This window comes from Ischnura elegans, chromosome 4 (assembly GCF_921293095.1).
Source record: "Ischnura elegans chromosome 4, ioIscEleg1.1, whole genome shotgun sequence".
NCBI lineage: Eukaryota > Metazoa > Arthropoda > Insecta > Odonata > Coenagrionidae > Ischnura > Ischnura elegans.
In genome coordinates, this window is record NC_060249.1 from 124,937,548 (window position 1) to 124,959,242 (window position 21,695).

Genomic DNA, 21,695 nt, shown 5'->3' on the forward strand with positions numbered 1-21,695 from the left:
AGGAAAAAAACAACCGGAAAACTAATTTCTTTTCCCTCAGACATTGAAAAGAGGAGTAAAAGCAATTTTTTTTTACGAGAAGCTTGTCGGAAGCCTCTTTTTACTGATTGCGCGTATTCAGGTGAGTGACCGCTTTCTACCGAAAAAAGTATGTACGCAGGCGAAAGTCGATCTTGATATCTTGGGTTGGGAGAGGAACGCTTTAGCCACCAGACCACGGTACCAAAAAATTCGCACGCAGTTCTGAAGGGAATATAAGGCCAAATGCATCGATATCTCTATCCAGTAGTGGCAAAAGTGGAGTGCGATTTAATGCGCGGAAACCGGTTTTACATTAGGTCTGCCACTGCTACCTGGGGTAGCATTCGAAAGTAATGTAAACTCTACGGCAGTGCTAACGATAGTTGTCTTGCGACGACGAGCTGGTGGCGGGTTGCAGAGAAGTTCTTGCGGAATTTGCATCGTCGTCTATTTTGAGGGGATTCGTCTGCAATGGGAAGGAAAATGGCTCATGACGGTGGTATCAAAGGAATTGCGAATCATTTCCGAAGATCGCCCGAAGGTGAAGCGGTGGATCCACTCTTCGGACCCCGCATTCATTCTTATTCGCATCGTATGTCGCCTTCCATCGCTCTACTGATCCATCAGTCGGCGTCGTTGTAGAAGCGATTTGCCACCTCGACAGCCTATGTCCAAATGTGGCGAAGATGATTTTTATTGCTATTGCTCCAGCCTATCTTGAGGTAATTTTATAGCGTTTGATTCGCTCACTTTTTTCTTACCGTATTTATGTACAATTTTATTCATTGTATTTAGATTTCAATCGATTTCTTATGAATATATGTTTTATTGGCGATTTTCAAAGTTTTGAACGATTCTGGAAAAAAATAAGATTAATAAGGAATTTAGCTTTGCGTTACCGATGGTTCAGCTTGATCTTAGAGCTACTACTGTCAAACATATTGTTCATTCCTTAACTTGGCAATCAGAGGACAATCAAAGGATGTCCTTGTTCAAAGAATGCAGTCTGACACTAGGATGAAGTAAAGACTTTTTTTTAAGGAAATTAAATCTTTTGTGTCCTATCAGCAAGCCGTTCGAGTCTCCTCTTGTTCTTGGATTTTATACATTGCCACTTTTCCGCAGTGCTCCCAAAAATAATAGAAAGAAGCCTTAGGGAATATTTAGGGAATATTTAGGGAATAATGTTGATGTAAAAATACTAATGCATTATTTACTATTAATTACTTATTCATTTTTGTCCATATCAACAGTATGTAGGCTTTGGCATGTTGAAGACTTTTCGGAAACTGGAATCACAATAAGCTTGGAGGTGACCGTTGTGGAGGCGCATTAAGTTTTTCGCCACTAAAATTACAGAATTTCACTGTGGTGACTGACCTTAATTTCCGCTTAATCAAACTATTATATTAACATTCGGTATCCTGGCATGTGTGTGTGCAGTGTGCATCAAGATCAAATTTTATATTTTGTCAACGATTTTCAAAGTCATCATGATATTTTCAGAGACCAAGATCGTTTGTGTGTAATTTGATGTATTGTAAAATATTTTGTTTATTTATTATGTAAATTAAATGTAATGTTTATCGAGCTTTGTGAAAATCGCAGCCTTGTGGAACCAGAATAAGAATTTTATTGGAAGGATAAAATATGTATTCGCAAACGACTATTGCTAAAGCTATGGAATAGCAATCTTTCACATGTTCTAACCAACTGGAGGGTGCTAAAGAGGAAGTAATCGTTGCCGGAGTGCTAAGGTGTATGAGAGACCGAGGGGGTTGGGGAGGGTGGAGGGCGGGAAAGTCACACCCCCGCCGCTGCCACCACCGCCGATATTCCTTCTGTCGCTAATATGTTTTCCTTCGTGCTGCGCCTCAGCAACATAATTGTGTATTAATTAATGACATTGCATTTATTATAATTTTCTACAGTTGTCATGCGGAATTTTTAACTAGATGGTCCCTGCAATTTTTTATTTTAATTATCTTTGTACTTTTTATACCAACAGGTTCATTTTTTCCGAATGATAATGAGGGAATTTTCTCTTTGTCCATAGCAATTCAATTGCCAATCCTAGGATCGATATTATGTTAGCAGGGTGGAAGAGAGATGAAATAATTTTTCGCCATCTGAATTTTTTTACTAGATGGTCTTTGTAATTTTCTTTATTTTAATTATCCTCCTACATTTCAAATCTATAGGTTAATTTTTTCAGAATAATAATGAAGGAATTTTTTGGATGACCATAGAATTTCGATTGCCAATCCTAGGATCAATGTAATGTTAAGAGGGTGGTATAGAGATGAAATAATTTTTCGCATTCTCAGTAATATTTAAGTTGAACTGTTGTATATTGTTCGATTTATAAAACGTGTACCAATCATCAGATAAAGTGCAATATTAACTCAGTGCAAGAATTGAGTTGGGATATTAAATATTAGTAGTTGGTTAGGGGAGTATAATAGGGAAAGAAATGTTTTGAATGGGATTCACGGAGCCCTTCGCAGTGGAGTGGGGCGACTTTTCCGGTTGCCGGAGGCTGGATTTTACACCATTCTCTCCCTCGCACGGGTGACTCCATGCAAGTGTGTGTGTGTGTGGGACGATGACGAGACTATCGCGTATCCTTGGAGAGGCGAAAAAATTCGAACGAGAGCAAAAGGCAGGAGCAGGGAATTGGATTGGGGTGTTTTTAGAGCAGTGATGCGGACGGTGGGAATAGTGTGAAGGAAAGAAGGGACTAGTGAAAGGTAGATGGCCCCAGATGATGTTCTGAATGCTTTCATGATGGCATAGACAGTCCTTATTCAGGAGTTTATCAGTCTTCTACCCCCCTAACCCTCATTAAGGGACATTAAGGCAAAAATATTTCATTGTCGCCATTCGTCTACACTCATCGCTTCCTGCTCCTGGCAGGAGAAGTCTACGAGTCGTATTATAATACATAACGTAATGAATGGGAATTCACTGTTATACCTCAATGTTTGCTGAACTGTAATGAGTATTTAACCCCAGAAATAAGGAGAAGTCTACGAGTCTTAACTAACGTAATAGATGGGAATTCAACGTCATACCTCAATTTTTACTGAATTATAATGAGTATTTAGCCCCAGAAATAATTAGAAGAAGATGAAATGTAATAAGTTATTTCTGTGACATATTGTGGAATTCTCATCTTACTTTCGTATGAGACTGTCGAGTGTCTGTTGAAAGCCGAATGGGAATTCAACATTCAATCTTCCACAAAGGGCCTAAAAAAGTAGGATAATCCGTTACTAATGACCGATGATTACGACGTAGTGGTGGAAATACGTACTTTTCCAAGCCATTTTTATAGATAGGTATATGCATTTTTCTGGAAGGTTTCAAGGATGTCAACTGGAAAGCAATTATTTAGGAACGTAGCTTTTGCTGAGTTTGCGGAAACGGGAAGTGGAGCTTGCTGTTTTGGAATTGCATATCCCGAAGTTATTGTAACTGTAAAATTTAACCTTTCAGTTTTACGCTGTTGGCTACTGTGGTAAATAAATTGCGGAGCTTGTGACCAGAGGAAGCAAAAAGCATCATTTGATGCAGGATTACAGCCAAGCCTATTGGAGTCAAATATATAAATATTTCATCTATATTATGTTTTACTACTTCAAACCGCCGCCTATGGCACGAAATTTTGTACACAGTTACGCAAACGGTTGGAAAGCTAAGTTCACTAAGGGTGACATTCGCCTAGGAAAACTTATCTCGCTACTACAGTTATCGACTTGGTGGTGTTACTGGAAGCATAACTTACTCGCAATTGGGAGATATAGGCTGCTATCCCGGATAAGCGAAATGATTGTTGTCTTTGCGAATTTCACCCTTGCCGTACATAATATCTTGCTCCTTCCTGTTTCTTTGAAAATCTACTGACTTGTCAGCCAAGTACAAGTAGGAATTCATGAATACAAGTTCGCAACGAGAGCCATGAATATTTCGTCCTTTCTCTCGTCTCGTCCTTTTGAATTCAGCGGAGAATGCCTGCGTCGGGTGATGACGCGCCCTCCGCGTACCCTTAGAGACGCGGAAAAATTCGAGCGAAGAGAGAGAGAGAGAGGGAGGATATCAATCGATATATGTCGACTCTGCGTGTAATACACTCTTCGAGGCGGAGGTGGATGGAGAGGAGAGGAGGCCTGTGGGGAATTCGCGTTCGCTTCGTCGTGGAATCCGACGGATGCCGTGAAATATGGAGAGGGAATTCTCTTTTCTTGAAGCCGGAAAATCGTATGAGAATACCTGCACTTCTTCCTCTCCCTAAAAATTCCGCCCGTCAGAGTTTTATGGAGAAGATCAGTAAAAATCGTCACCTCGTCGAGCTTTGCGGTGGAACTCACTCAGAATTCCATTTTGATATTTGCTTATCCTGGAAAATTCGCACTCCATGCCTGCAGTTTTATCTTTCCAACTTGCAATTTTATTGCTCTAAACGATTTGGACATAAAATCAGGGATACGACCAAAAATGACATGATAATTTATTCACTCTTTTTTTTCTTACGGTAAGATATGGCATGAAATAAGAGGTTGGCGTACTAAATGGCATTGTGCCTTTCTATGGTTCATTGAACTTCCTTATTTAATATGTTAACGATAAAAAAATTTCAACAGAAATATAATAGTCTTCGCATTGTCTTCCTTTAAGTTACGTTAATATTTTATTTAATGAAATGTCATGGACTATGGCAGGTGTCCACAACGGGAAACACAAATACTAACTGAAGACAGTTATGACTGTGCATCTACTGATATATCATTGGTGAGGAAGAATTTGTCCATTTTAGCCTCCGTAATCTAGCCATGCGCTGAAAAACAGCTAATAATCTTTTCCAGTAGCTTGTGTTTCTTTAAGTTTAAGGAACATTTATCATTTAAGTTCATTAAAAATAGTTTTTGATACTGTTAATAATCAGTATCTTTGCGAAAATGATGGGCAGCAATAGTAATGTAGAGTTTTACAGTGATTCGCCTAAACTTACTTAATCTTGATCGGACTGCACCCAACTTTGATGCTTCGCGAAGTTAAACTATACGATGCCAGGTTAAGACGTGCTAAGGCATGTGTGTTCATTTACTTTTGATTTCTCCATGAAGTAATCGCACCGGTAATTGGTTTAGGGATTTATTCTGTCTGTATCGGATGATTACAAATACTTAGAAATCTTATCGTTCCATCCATGCAATACCATCCCGCAGCCTTAGCTGGTCTTGGAATTAATCGTAGAAGCGGCATGTCTGTCGATACTCCATTCAGACTTTTCTTTACGTAAAGCGGTAATGCATGTAATTAACTCAATGAGTTTCATAGCTTTCAAAGTATTTCAAAGTTGAAAAGGCGTGGAAATATTCCACGAAAGAAATGACTCATTTTGTACTTTCTCTCGTTCAGCAAAGAAGAATCCCACTCTTCGATACATTCATTGCAATTTATCCAATCGATTTTGATGCACTTATCAAAATTAAAAAGACGTAAATCGACAAATTCTTTAGTAGCATTCGAGTCCGGTCGCTTCTCAAACGAGTGCTTAGGTATATGCATTTCTCCATTAAAACTGGTCGGTTGTATTTTGTATTTTTGGTGCTCCATCACTCACTGAAAACTTTCACTGCCTTCATGAAATTTTAATGGTAGACAGTGCTGACGTTTTCCAACAGTTACCTGTATACATGCCGCCGCGTATATATTTGTAAAAAGCAAATCTACAAGGAAGAAAATCTTGCTGATTAATGTCCCCCTGGCGACTATTGAACATTTGCTTGAAACATTTTTGAATTTGCATCTGGACAAAAAGTTATTTCGGGTGGTCAAGATAAATGGTTCACCCCGTATAAAATATAAAAGAATTTCATCTGAGAAAGTACATAGGTCATATTTTCAAATTTTAGGTTCAGGAGAAAATTGACGAGGGCTTAGTCTGTGTATACATTGAAAACTTCAAGGCGATAGCGTAAGCTTTAAGCGATTAAGAAGACAGATCGTAGTGACACATATCCGTAAAGTTTGAGTAGCATTTTTACTAGAAATATGGGAATCTTAAATCTATGGTGATTAAAGAACGTTTAATTTTTTCGTCCGTTTCTAGCTCACTTTTCTTTTTGCGTGATCTTTCTGGCGTTGAAAAAAGAAAACTAAGTTTGCAAATGCCGTTCGACAAATTTTACTAATATTAAAAAAATGCGACCCAAATATCAGCAGTTTATATCATGAATACAAATGTTGTCTAATCTAAAAAGATTGTCAACATTTTCTAAAAATACTTGGTTTAAAACAGGCAGGAGTGACGCGGAGAACATCATCTTAGAGCCCTACTATATTACCAGGTTCGTAAAAGAAGCAGTAAATTAAGAGAGATATTTGGCGGGCGGATAGATACGGGAATTCGTTTTTCCCTCGAACCATAAAAGACTTTAATAAATGCTAGTCGTAATTTTGTATGAGGATTTTCTTCTCATATGCAGATGGCTGGTGTCCTAACACCCTCTGCCACGCGCCTTTTTGGGCGGCTTGCAAGGTAGTGTGCTGAATACGTCCACTGAAAATCCAGCGTTCTCTTTTTTCGCCGGGATACCACTTGCGCGCACCCCTTTCATCCCTCCGCCGTGTCCTTTCGTACGTATGGCGATCGGAGTGACGGCATATCCTACCGCTCCCCGTGGACGTCCGCCTTCGATCCAGAGAAACTATTTCAACCCGGATTGGAGACCTCTCGAGGGAGCGATTAGCATCCTCTCGCAAAGCTTCCAACTACACATCAGTGCGATCAATGAAAACTCCATGTCCAAGGCTTGAGTTGTGGACTAGAGATGGCCTCAGACTCAACCAATGCAATGCCCTAAACATTTTTTTATAATTTTTTACGTCCTCTCCAACTTCCAGAGGGTATTCAGTCGGGGCATATAACGTACAGAGTGAAGCCATTGGCTGTCTGCCTCTCCGAACGTCTTTAGTATCATTATTTATCAATTGGCTGATCGAACGTAATTCAAAGTAATGGAATCAACAAATTCTACCGGCAGTGCATAAAAATGGACGCATTTTTTGAATTTTTCTGTAAAATTGAGGGAACGGTGTTTGCAAATTTAGTTTTCTTTTCCCAACGTCAGGTAAATCAAGCAAAAAGGAAATTGAGCCAGAAACGGGGGAAGAAAGTAAACTTAATTAAACCTCAATCCTTAAAGATTCCCATCTTTCAGGTAAAAAAGTTATCATTACGAAGTTTATGAAAAGAATCGTTATTTTAGCCCTTGTTCCAAATCCTAATTTGTGATATCGTAATTCTTCATTCGTTATAATTACCTACGCATTTGTGGGTATGAATATGAAACACGCCAGTTTCTGTATTCCGTTTACCATAAAAATACTTTTTCACCATTTGAGACATACATAATTGCTCGAACTGTTATACTATTCGTGTCTAACTTGCGACTCTTACATTTTATAAGAGTGAAAAGCCACGAGAAGCACTAAATTTTCTCCTCAATGCCTTTGACGTATGCCCGAGTCACGCGGCTCACTTCCCCGGGAACGGTTCATGACCGGATCATTTTTGGAAACAGAGAAAGATATTGCTGCTTGTTATGATAGATGTGAGTTTGTAGTATGTAGTTTTTAATGTGTGGTAATGCAGCTCAGTTGAAAGTGGATTTTATTTTACTTATAGCCTTCATAATATGTGTCATTGAGTTATGGGGGAATATTTTGGCTTCCACAGCAAAGAAATACGTGTAGGTTATGCTCTGTTAAAAATACTATCTTTGGTGATATAGACGTCTTCAGTCTGTATTCTTCGCATTTGTTGGTGCATGGAAGCTATTCCCATAATATCTTATGTAGTTATTTCGTGTTATTTACTGCTGCATGAAGTGTTTTGACACACTATTATAACAATATTTCATGTTTGGGGTTCAATGCTCGAATCGATATTCAGTTTGTGAATGTGTTTTGGAAGTATTACCGCATTCCTGCTTAACTATAGGTATTTGGGGTAAATAAACGATGGTTTTGTAAGTATTTTTTTATATTGTGAAGCACTATGCTGTTGCCAATGTTTTCCTTGCAATTACTACTTAGTCTCATTGGACATTATTTCCTTTGTCGTCGAAATTCTCGGAAAATAATTTTCCTTCGTCGCGTCGTTGAAAGTGAAATATGCACATTTTACGTCAATTCGCTTCAAGGCTCTCCTCCTGTGCTCATTTTCACTCGGAATACAATGTGGAATAACATCCCAGTTCGACTCTCGCACCAATTAAGGATACACGATTGGATATCTTCCCCAGTAACATTCCGAGCGATTTTTGCTTGAGAGATCCATTTTCCATCCCGAGGATATGGCATACATGCCCGCTACATAGGAAGGAAAGATCATAAATTCAAAATTAAGTTAAAAAACAGAAAACGGATATTTTGAAAAATAAATCTTTCCTACATAGAGGAATAAAGGAGTGGAACGACCTACCTGAAGTTATTTTTAAGATCTTCCTCTTCAAACGCGAAAATTTTCAGGAATAAGTGCTCATCACTCATTGGTTAATTACATTGTGGTTTAAAAGGGAGAGTGTGAAATTGGGTTAATTGGGTCAATATTATCTTTTTAGTTGTATTATATTAGAGTTAATGTATTTAATGGATTGTTTTAAAGTGGTTTATTGGGACAATATTGTTGAAATGACACATAGCAATGTTTAATTCTTAGTAGTATGAGATTAGAATTAATATATTATTTTTTACAATGGGTGTCTTTTCTGTTTCTAAACTTTATATTAGATAGGTACATTTGTTATTAATGTGTGTACATCTAATGCTGCCACCAGGCAATAGTCTACTTGCAGCTATGTGTAATAATACCCGCTAGTGAGCATGCCGAATTATTTGGAGCACCATCTGAGCATAGACAACAAGTTCTAATCATTGGAGCCCGCTTGCGTTCGTAGAGGAGCAGAAAGATGGTTCGGTCACTGTCCGCCATTACGGATGCGAGGACCTAGTTCCCATCTTGCGCCGCTACCTATCTCCAACAATGGCAGTTAATTTCTCCTCCAAGGCACCCATCCTGATGACGATTCCATGCCTGAAGCTTCGTGGCGAGAGCGGATGAGATAATTACGGAGAGAAATATCTCCGCGAGGACGTCGAACGCGAATTGGGCCACCGTCATCGTAGAAGCTACATCATCCAACCGCTCCCTTCTTCCTCTGCACCGTATGTGTGTGTGTATGTACATGTATGCGACGACATACACTGACACGAAAACATTCGAAGCGGGAGACAATGCGACAGGCAAAGGAACACAAAATCCAGAAAACGGTCGCACGAATGCGAGCTCAGAAGCATGGAAAAGACTGCAATGCCAGTAAAAATTCAAAGATTGTTACGTCCCTTTCAATGCGAGCTAATTATTTTAAAATGAAAAATTTGCTATTGCTTTTTTTTAATTTTCCAATTTAGAATCCCGTAAGTAAATGTCATTTACAAACAACATGTCCCAAGAGTTGCAAAAATATACGACATGTCGAGCTAGACTGTGGATTTTGCCCGTAGACTTCTTCTAAAATAGAATTTATGTCGATCCTTGATTTTTTAAATGTAATAAATCTACAAAAATTTGACAAATTTTGTGGCGGAGGGAATTATTTCAGTACTAAAAATATGCGCGCGATATTGAAATAATAGCATTTTTTTCGTGTAAGGAAATTTTGAAACTTATTATCTTAATTAAAAGAGACTACAAAGAATATAATAGCGCTGATGCAATGAATATCCCTAATTTGAGCCGTTGGCAATAATGGACTCGTCGCCAAATCAAATATTGTGGTTTTAGATGAAATGAAGAAGACAACCATTCCGCCGTTCCTATGGTTAATCGATTGCTCCGATAGTTTTTCACTTTCTTTAATATTATATTAATACATTTTACATTCACATGAGCCGACGACATGAGACTCAATGCCATTGTCCTCTAGTTGAATTTCATACAAATGACTCGGAGTTCATTCAAACTTTGAGTCAAGAAACATTTGACCGCCTCTCATCATAATTTTTTGCGTTTCATCCAAGAATTCTCTTTACTCCATACGTATTTCATTTTTGCAAGCCTTATTGGAAGCCAATTTCATAAGCTAAAACTTGATTAAATTGAAACCTGAAGACTAGCTGAGTGGTTTAATCCAAAGTTTTGGAAATGATCAGTAGTTTGAATGAAGTGGGGGTAAATGTTGTCTGCATACAATTTTGGTGGTTATCCCATCAGTTACGAATTTTCCTTGAAAAGGACGAGAAAAAAATAACATTAAATATTTAATATACAAGTGAAAATCATCCTTGTGCGCTGTCGTTATTTCATTGGGAACTTATGAGTCATGTAATAACTACAAGATACAGCTTCTTTGAAAATGGCAGTATATGCCAAAACCTGGGTCGGTTGAATTACGATTCGTGTTTCCATACTGTAAGTTTGGAAATTGACAAGTACTTTTCATTATACTAAATATTCTAGAACTGTGTATATCCGGTGTTTATGATTTTTTAACTTTGAATCTTCTACTTTCCTAGATTTAGAAATTTTTACATTGATTTATGAAATATATTTCATGTATTAGAAAATGAAATGAAAATAGAAAATGTTTTGTGCGAGCGAGGAAAAGTAGACTAAAGTGGATGTAATCGCGACTTATTTAAGTATTTTTGGGGAAAATGCTTTGGAGAACCTCGTATTTGCAACTCCGACTTGTAGGTTTCACTCTACAGTATTAGCGTATGGAAATACATATCGAGAAAATGGATGGGTTTTTGAGGAGCTTATGGAGTGAAAGGGAGGTGAGTGTACATATGTGAGGGTGGGTTAGAGAACTGCCAAGAAGGTGGGGGGGTCCATTTCGAGTGGTCTGGGAGATCCCATCTCTTTTCCATCCCTTTCCTTCCATTCACCACTGACGTGGGGAAAAAGCGAAATCCCTGTCCATCATGCAACGGGAGAGAGGGAGCGGTGCAGTCGAGTGAACAAGTCCGGACGAAGATGAGAAGAGCGCAGCGTAAGGGAAGGATAGTGTTCGTTTGGGGGGGAAAGGAGGAGAAGGAGAAGATGGTGGAAAGAGTGTGTTGCCGCTTGGGGATGGGCGTAAGATGAACAGGGTCATACGCATCCACTCGAAGAGTCTGGGTGCAGGCCCGGAACTAGGGCAGGGGGGGCAGAGGGGGGCAGAGGGGGCACGTATCCCGGGCGGCAGTTTTAAGGGGGTTGATGAATTTAAGGAAGCTTATGAAAAAGGTTATTTAATTTTTCTGATGAAATTATTCAACAATATTAATTAATTTTAAATCATTAGACAGTAATATTTAGAAAAAAGCTTCCAAATAACAAACAAACGGTGTTCAATTTCAACTACCGCATATAAAATAAATAGCTTATGGATGTATTTCATTCATGTGGTTAGGAAGTGGAAGGGGGGAGAGAGAGGGGCGGCAAACTGATATTTATCCCCCATGACTAAACTCCTAGTAACGACCCTTTCTGGGTGGGTATATGAGAAAGAGGGGCAGGATACCTACCTGGGATTTGTACGGCGTGCATTGGTATAGAACTAACAGCTGCATCTACATAATCCCCAGTCTATACCCCAAGGGTGTCTTGCTGGATATTAGAAACAATGGAATAGGCTTCGCATACACATCGTAGATATGAAAAAATAACAAGAGATCCCATGCATCTATGCTGTTAGCCCTCGCCTAGCAATGTAGCATGCATTGTAGCAATGTATAGGCAGGAGGAACAATAAAATTATGAAGCATAATAAAAAGCGTACCGACTGTTATTAAAAAAAACATATATTTCGCATGTTGATACTGAAAAAAAGAGCAAATGGTTAATTAAGGAACGCTAATGGAAAGGAAACGAAGAAATAATTTTATGGACACTCAGAAAAATTAAAATGAAAGAGAAAATCATATCATGTCTAAGATGATGGCTGAAGCAGCCTAATCATTGTTGTCTCCGCTCCCTTTTAAAATGCTCGAAAGATGTTCACGTATATTATGAAATACGAAGGAAATTATGCTCCCCTTATTCTCCACTTCAGCTATACTTCCCAAAAATGTGACTTCCACACATTCGGCGTGCAGAGAAAGTTCGTTTTCCCAGACACTCGCGTTTCGAGGGATTTTTTTGTGGGTGGTTTCACATAAGGATTCACCCGTCAATGATTTCACTCGGATGTTAAAGCCGAACTCATTGGCCAGTATTTAACGTTCTTAGAGCCACTAGAGCATTTCCTCATCTGAGAAAAAGTTGGGTTAAATATTGTGCTTTTACAATAAAATTATCTTTTATAAAGAAAGCATATAAATCGTGGGCTATAGATAATCAATAATAAGGAACAGTGGAATGGAGCCGAGTATCCGAGCCGAGAATGAATACGAGGATCTAAGTCATCTTAGTGCTACACGTGGTATCAGGATCTGCTTATAAAAATAAGAAAACGTCGAATCGACTAACACTTTCCCATGGATATTTTGTGTTGAAACATGTGGGATTAATGTATTTGTAGAGAGAGGGCAGTTTATAACGGGTGAAGACTCACGTACGGTCTTGAAAATTGATTGATTCCCTAATGGCATTCTCGATGATGGAATGTTTCCAAAATGATACTTGGACTCCAGTCGATGGAACTTTTTATTTTTTTCAGATGGCCGTAAATTGGATAACGTGGAAGGACAGTCTGTCCCCACTCCACTCACCCTCGTCTCGTCCGATTTGAATCTCCATCCGTCGTCATGGAGCCTGGATCGCTGACGGCAGTGAGCCACGCCTTAACGATTTCTTGGCTCCTCTGATTGAATATTTATGGTAGGTATCCTTCCGGTAGGATTCAATATGGGCATGGGATAATGGTTTATAAATATGGTATACCAATAAAGATTATAATAATAACGGTATCCAATAGAATTATTTGTATAATCGGCAGTGAGGTGCATTATATACGACCAAAATATCAGATTTAACGTGGGTTGCACAAATAACTCTATTGGGACACTTTAACCATTATTATGTTTATCCACATATGTATCAAGTTGCTGTTAGGTGCATTATGAGCAATACTTTGATTACTCTAATGTTTATTCCGGGTATTTCCACTACGATTATTGAAATTATGACCATATCATTTTTAAGTTGTATTGCCGCTCTAATTATCCTAAGATTCAAGTATTCATTGTACCAATTGAATGGTTTGCGGCGTGACTTCGTGAAATTGCCTCATATTAGAATGAAAAAACTTTGTAAATTTCACATTAATTTTATTAACACGACCCGTTTCATCGCTGCGTGACATCATCAGGTGCATATACAGGAAGTGACAGTCTTAAATACCCTGGGATACATAGGGGCGGGTGCTGGACAAGAGGGGGTGGTTGAGTGAGAGCGAGGGAAGGTGGGGGGAAAAAAACCCAGGAAGAGGAAGGCTAGGAAAGGCGGTGCGGTGTGTCACGTTAAGTCGTTAGGTGGGGGGGTGGGGTAAGGGTTAGGATTGTGGTCAGTAGTGACGGGTTGTACCATGGTACCATTTCAAGTTTATAGCAATTATTCGTGTTGCTTCATGGCTTGTTCATCCTTTGTTCTTTTTTTCTCCCCCCATTATATTCCAAAATATAATCTGATATTATCTAATTACCAAAGATAGTTGCGTATCAAAGTGTCCGCCAATTTTCAGTAGGAATGCGTAGTTAAGGGGACAGAGTGTGATTGAAAAACATACCGTAACTGATCCGAAAAAATATAGCTATGGTTTGCGTATATGAGATGAAAAAAATGCTGCAATAGTAATTCTCACATCTTATAATGGCTAATACATTTTCTTTGGCTCGTGATAAGCTATGAATTTCGGATAAGCATGATAAAATTTAAGGAATACTTATATACTTTGGAGAATATAAATTACGGGAAAAGCAATGTCAGAGACAACGGATGATTAGCTATGTCGCGGGGCAGCTTTTCAGTGGTCGAATCTGTTGAATGAGCACCGGTTGGATGCAGTCGCGGCACGAAAGCGATCTCCCTTGCGAATGAATTTCAGCGATTGATACTCCTCAATACGCCACGCAAGATCATTGATTATTCCTGTTGTGAAGTACGTCAACTTTTTTTATCAATCAAAATATTTAAACTGAATTAGTCTTGTTTCTATTCCCTGTTACAGGTAAAGCCTTCACTTAGTGCTACACGTTAGTGTCGTTTATTATATGGTTGCGTAGAGAAATATATTTCTAAGATAAAGGTAGTCCTTTAGTAGTGCATCTACAAAGATGTTTAAGAAAAGATAATTAAATACGTGAAATGGATTTGGTATCCATGGTGAAGACTCGCTATTTTACTCGTTTCTGGTAACGGCTACAGATTTCTTTATTAATTTAAAATAGTCTGGTAAGCCTTCAGGTTGTGGTATGTCTTATTTTTTCAACATAAATAGATTTCACTACCTACTCATATCTCGGATACGCAAATGAAGGGTATGAAAGACTCTCGCTGTTTTTCTTCCCGCGAGATATTCCCGCCGCGGTGGAAGTCTGTCGGAGATGATTGAACGGGGATGAGGAGGGCGCAGCCAGGTAGGGAGCTTTGAAAATAAGATTTTGAAAACTCCGGGAAAGTGAATGAAATTCGCGGCGGGTCGGCTTTTTGGGATGCAAGGCGGTCACGCCATACATATACCTACGTGTATAGAAAAAGGGGATATGGATTTGGGAGAATGTGCGCGCTGGTTGGTCGATGATCAGTGTGGAACTGAGGGCGTTGCCATGGGAGCGGGGGAGGATTGCTGGCGGTGAGAGGGGTTTGGGTGGGGTGGGGTGAGTGGGTGGGGAGAGGGAGGAGGGGAGGCTTTGAGGGGATATTGGGAGGTAAGAAAGAAAAACGACCGAAGATATTGATAAAAACATCCGGCGAGAGAGAGACACACACGCACACATACGGCTTGGGCCTACCTCTCCCCATATTGAGCTGAAAGGGATCGCGCTCGTGAGGCGTTTCGTTTATATTCTCCGAAGGCTTTCGATAGAGTCAACCCCGCCGGCAAAATGATAAAATATTGATTCGGAAATGAAATAAAATGGGAGCATAGTACAAGATTTATGTGATCTGTACGTAAGATTCATTGTAGTTGAAAGCGAAAAAAATGAACGATTGCTTCACATCTTACTCTTTAACGATATTAATCGACTTTCAACGTAATTAATATAGTATAAGGTTTTATAATAAATAAATTAATTTTATTATAATTGTAAAATATTGATTGGGAAACGAATTAAAACATCCAACTGTTCTCGGTACCCGATGTATTAATCGACTTCTGACGTAATTAATATAGTCGAAGTTTTTATAATAAATTAATCCAATTGTTATAATTATAAATTATTGATTGGGAACCGAATCAAAACATTCAAATGTTCATGTTCAACACCCTGTCATGTGGTATGCGTTGTCCTTCCCCGGAAAAAGGGACGGAAAAGCGAAAAATCATTTCCCGAAGTCTTTAATTGGAATAAATAAATTTTTAATCGCTAATGCTGATTCGAGAGAGTGAAATAATGATTGGATTGAGTTCGAAATTGAGAATTTCACTCTGTTTATGCTTTCCCTCTTATTTTTTACTGTTTCGAACGAAATTGATAAAGAAAACTGCTATACATATTACGTATTGTCGTTTAATATATGGGTGTGTAGGGAAATATATTTATCATAAAAAGGTAGTCCTTTATAGTGCATCTACAAAGATGTTCAAGAAAAGATAGTAAGTGAAATGGATATGGTATCCATGATGAAGACTAGCTATTTTACTCGTTTCTGGCAACGGCTTGTAAGCGTTGAATCCAGGACAGATTTCTTTATTAATTTAAAATAGTCTGGTCGAGCCTTATTGGAAGATATTTAAAACGTAGGAGTACTTTCCTCTTGCCATTGCTGTGGCATTTTAATGGCCAATCTCCTGCATTGATCAAGTATATAATTTTATATCCCTGCATTATTTTCACTGTCGCTATTATTTTGCCATTATTTTCGGGAAGAGAATAACGAGAAACTCTATTAAAATGAAAAAAAAAAATTCGGAACGTGTTTTTGACCAACTTGGGGCTACCATATGGGGTTAATATTGTTTCGTCAAAAATCTAAACTAGAATCGATTAACAACAAAATATCTTTCCACTCTACGCCGGCCGATGAACAACTTTCGATTTTGTTCCCAAATTCCATTGGCTTTTCGGGTCATTTTCGAGAATGTCATTGAAAAGCCCTCCCGAAAACTCCAGGCTTTTACTACGCTCGTTTGAAATAAGCCTCTGCGACAGGAAGACATAAAAGAACTTATTCGCAAGAGGACAAATTGAGTAATGTGTTCTCGCGGTTAATTATCGTTTTCTGAGGAAGTACAAGTACTCACTTTTGACATTTTCGGAGCCATATATTCGGTTTTACGGCCGCATAAGCATGACTTCACCATGCTTTTGCGTTGTTTGAGAGTACGACTATCGAACGAATTATTTCTTAGAGTGAAATGTCTAATCTCTCTGCTCGTGCAACGAGAAGAATAGAGAAGGTGAAGTGGACGGAGAGGAGGGGGAACGACGAAGTGGTGGACATGGTGGGTGAGGAGAGGCAGCTTCTAGATGAGATACGGAGGAGACAGAAGGTATGAATTGAGCGAGTACTAAGCGGGGAGGGGATATTGAAAACAGTGTCTGAGGGTAAACGAGGGAGAGGAAGAAAGAGAATGGGATTTCTTTTTAGATAGAATGAAAAGGAGGTAGGGCTTGCAGTGAATTAGTAGAATAGGTACTTTAATAATAGTCCTGGTGCGTCTGTTGTCTGGAAATATAATCTTGAAAGCCATGCAGTACCCACCTTACTCCATCTCATACAGTGAGATGATTTACGGATTATGTACTGTTAATTGAAAGCGAAGATTGTTCTTTTTTAATCTTTTTTTGCGAATTCACCAGAATTATTCAGTGCCTAGTTTGTAATCGTTGGGAAACTACTTTGGGAAGCGTTCTCAGAAGTTCTTACACGGGTGACATCCGCCCAGCGGCCTCGCATTTTTCCTACAAACCGACGCAATTACACAATCCTTGCCCTTTTTGCGCGCATTTCCTCCACTCAGCCCTTCCTCGTACACACGTGAAAATGCCGCCCTGACGAAAATCTCGCCGGTGGCGGCGCTGCCGGCATTCTCTCTCTGTTTTTTTGCCTTCCTGCCCCCCGGAAGTGCGGATTCCCGGATGTGGGAATTGGATGTAGCCTTGCGAGAGGAGAAAGCAAAGAGAAAGAATTGGAACGGGGGAGATATTTTTTTCTGGGAAGAAACCGTAGTCTAGCGACTGCCCGAAGTATCGCGTTAGTGCTCTTCTGTAGTAACTCGGAGATGTCACAAGTTTCCCTAATGACATTTTGCCTGTCGAAAACCTTCGTTTCCCTGGAAATTTTCACACTCTCTTTTTTAATCAGGCCCAGATATTTGCAGCCCAATTGGCCTCTGGTGAAGATTTTCCTGAGACGTACTAATCGTGGTACACTGAGGCTATTCCGACTTAGTCTCAAGGCGATCAAAAATTCTGCAAGAGAAACATGATGAAAGTGAGCATTCAAGGGTGGAATTCGATTATGAGAAATTATAATATTAATGTTATAAATTCTCGGCGATATATATAAAAGTGCAGTGAAATACTGTCAAAGCCTTTACTTTGCTAAAACAATGAGTATAGAGGGTAAATATGAGTGTTTATCGAAAGTGAAATGAAGTATTGAAAGTTTTCATAAATCGATTTCGCGTGTGACGATCGTCTGAGCCAGGGGTGCATCTAGGAATTGAGGCTGGGGGTGGTTTAGGTGCAACTAATACCAGGGTGTGTGGGGGTATGGAATACCCACCAGGATAAGCGGTAGGTGCGAGATTTATAAATTGCGGAATTTTAAAGATAAATGGTTCAAAATTGTGAGTTTTACAGCTCTCTGAGGGATATTTTATTAATCCTTACACTATTATATTAGTAATATCAATCTAATTAAGTAAAATAGATTAAACTTAAAAATTTCTCTGAGCTCTGGGGGGGGGGGTTTATCGCCCAAAACTCCCCTCGCTGCGCCACAGGTCTGAGCTGCGTTTGGCGGAATATTTGAATTAAAGGTGCGGTTAATCTACTACAAGCTGTGTTCAGCAAATGACGGATTATTTTTTAATTTCGCGGGTTAGTAGTGTAAATATTTTTTTATTATATTGTGTACGTGCCCCTGAAGTATGGTAAAATTTTCAGCTCGACCGATTCATTATTTTCTTTGTCTGTGGCAGTTGCGAAGTTTAGACGTGTTTTTATGAGATCGTCGATTCTCGTTTTGTTGCGGTCGTTCGCTTGGGAGAAGGGAAGAGGGAAATCACGACACACTCGATTTCAGGTCTAAAACTCAACTGCGCTATACATATACCGTTTCACATGGGGCCCTTCCCCCCATCCCTTTTTAGAGGGCCTTCTCGCCCCCACCTAAAGGCTCTTCCCCTTGGGGCTCCGTGGGACGAGAGGCCGGTCGCTCGTTACGATTTTTTAAAAGAAATGGATCAAAGAATTATTGCAAGGCAATGAATGATAAGAAAATATAGAGTAAAAATGTGTTTTAAGTCTTAACAAAGGCCCAAGGTGAGTCTGCTATGAGTAAATCAAATATTTACGAGTAGTATATGCGTTTCCAAAATGGCCGCGAAGACGTTGAAGATGACGAACACCCCAGCACATCGACAACCGATGAAAAAGTTAAATAAATGGTTTTGGAAATGCAATCTAACGAATATTTAATGGGGACTATTTTCAATGTGACAACATTAATTTAGTCAAATGAATATGTTTTCAAAAAACTAAAATTACTTACCGTTATTTTGTCAACACACATCCACAATATAGTAAAGTTAACATAAGTTAAGTTATTTTAAACGGGGTTAAAGGGAGCAAGGTTTCGATCTGAGGGAGGGAGGGTTGGAGAGAAAAAGGAATCGGGACGGGCGTTGCCCGAAGGCGGTGGATTTCCATCCACCTTCCCCCCGCCCCCCCTGGCCTCCCTCCCTCTCTATCCTTGATCTCCGTGGAGGAGGAGGAGGGTGGGGAGATTGTAAACAATGAATAAGAGGGAGAGGAAGGCCTTCTGGGAAGCACTCGGCTAATTCATCGGCGATTCTTGAAGTTCTCCATTATCACTCTTTCTTACTTCCCTCAACCATCCATCCGTAGCGCGTCCTGTAAGGTGTGCGTCTACCTGTGGGGACGATTTTGGGATAGGATGTGTGGAAACCGGTTTTCGTGGGTGGAAGGCCTACGTCCGTTCCTCTAATGTTTGAGATTCGCGTTAAAAATTTTGAAAATCTTAATTTTTCTTCACTTCGTTTGAATTCACATGGAAGAGTGCCCAGCCCAGCCTTTCCATTCTAACTTAATTTGCATTGGTACTTGGGGTGCATATTAATATCAGTTTTCAAGAATGCGTAATGATCCAATTATTCTAAATCTTTGCAATGGAGTATTTTTCATCGCGTGAAGTGCTATTGAAATGTCATGCATAAAATCGATCACAACATCGCAAATATATAGTTCGGTCAAAAGCTGTACTTAGAGCTTATTACCACGTTAATTTCGGATTGCTTTTTCCGTCAGCGACGTGAGTGCTGAATTTTGGAAACTCATTTAAGTGATATGTTGGCGGAAACACATTTAGCAGCCGACTGGAGAACGTTCTAGTGTAATGCAGTACGATCTCGGTAATCCCACTCATATGTAGCCATGACATAGCCGGATTATCGAAAACGCCGATATATTGGAAACGTACAGGAAAAAAAAGCACAATACTAACTCAAATATTTTAAGGTATAATTTTTCGAATGAATACATGTAGTGTAGCCAAATCTCCCTACTGCTTAATGTGAAGATTGGTACCCAAATTAATAATTCGATTATGGTAGATAAAGGCAAAATAAACCCTGGTCACCAATGTAGTTATGGAGAGAAATGCTAATTATAAACTGATGAACACCTGCTTGCAAAATAATAAAACAAAAACTCACTATTTATTGAAAAATATTTTATTAAATATCAACGAAAATATATAAGTCGAAGGGAGGTCGCCAGCCCTGCAAACCGGATCACTGAACGGGTCGGGTCACCGCAAGCCAGGATTAAAGATATTGTACTGTACTCGTGCAGAATTTCCATTAGCCACCGTGAAGAAATGGTGGGGACATATAACTCTTCCTTCCTAAGCGCCGGCCGCATGGGCGCTCAACGAAGACTCGAATAGTTGAGTGGGGGTTGCAGTTTCATTTCTATGCTGAGAGGCAATGTTCGGCATTCCCCGAGTTCCAATTTTCCATGTGCCTACTTTCTCTTCCATCCCTCACCCACTCTATACATATTTATATTTTATGTACTAAACTAATTTGTATACTTTTCCCTCTTCTCCTCCACCACGGATTTGAGGGCGTGAGCTGACGCAAGGAGTTATTTTTTAGCCGTTATACTGCATGTTTTATTTTAACTTTCGGCCATTTCGTTATTTATGATCGGAGCACTTCGTGTTTTATATCATTCTTCTTAGCTTTTTTAGTACTTTACAAATATGCTATTTATATTGAGATATTTTGAGAAAGTATAAAAATTTAATAATTCTACTGTAGGTGCTAGTTGCCTTCGTCGGGGGGGAGGAAAGGGACGGGCGAACGGACCCGCCAGCTACCTATGTCTGTCGGTCCCATACAGTTTTTTTGTCGGTCCTTTCCTCCCCTCCTTTGGTCGCGGCTCAGGTACTACGCAGGCCCCTGCGCCAACTTACGGTATGCACACTATAAGGTATACACACTATACCGCATACACACTATAAGTGCACTTACTGTGGACGCAGTGCTGCTCGAGTCCGCACTGGGTGCAGCGGCGCGGAGATGCTGCTCCGCAGGGGCATCCGCCGTCCTTGACGCAGCAGGCGCAGTCCCCGGCGCCCTCCTGCGGGGTCCCAGGCGCGGCGCCGGGTGCCGGACAGCTGCACCCCGTCCCCGACATTGTCCACAGGTCTATTTGGCCTGAGAAAGGAGGAGATATTGGATTGTTTACAAACAAAGCGATCAAAATCATCAATATGAATGTGCAGTAGACATATCGCATTCTTTTGCACACGAATTGATGATTATACATTATGATACTTACCATACATTATGATATATATATTTTAAATTTTAAGGACACCACAGGTGATTTAAATATTTAAAAATGCCAAGAGAGACCACAAAAAACTTAAACACAAATAAAAGAACACTCACAACTCACTAAGGTTTCGAAATTTCGACCGTTTCGGTCTTCATCTGGATGGAGACAATTAGGAAGGCCCTAATTGTCTTCTTCTACTATTTGCGTTTAAGTTTTTTGTGGCCTCTCTAGGATGATATATTTATTAATATATTAGGATATATTTTACAAAAATATAGATAGATGCATAGAGATTGAAATAGATGCATAGAAATTTGGTTTTTGTTTCTTTTCCACGTTTGTCGCGTAACCGAAATTTAATGCTTTAAATAGTTGTTAATAATGTTTGTTTAAATTATTAAACGTATTCAAAAATTTTGCTA

General features: G+C 39.4%; 1 protein-coding gene across 4 annotated transcripts in view; it reads right to left on the reverse strand.

The window, feature by feature from the left end:
* Positions 1–21,695, reverse strand: part of LOC124158017 — a 740,388-nt gene that overhangs the window by 371,837 nt on the left and 346,856 nt on the right. For all 4 annotated transcript variants that reach the window (XM_046533161.1, XM_046533162.1, XM_046533160.1 and 1 more), the window contains one exon: positions 20,964–21,149. In XM_046533161.1, the coding sequence (XP_046389117.1) occupies positions 20,964–21,149 (186 nt within the window). The remainder of the gene's footprint in view (positions 1–20,963; positions 21,150–21,695) is intronic.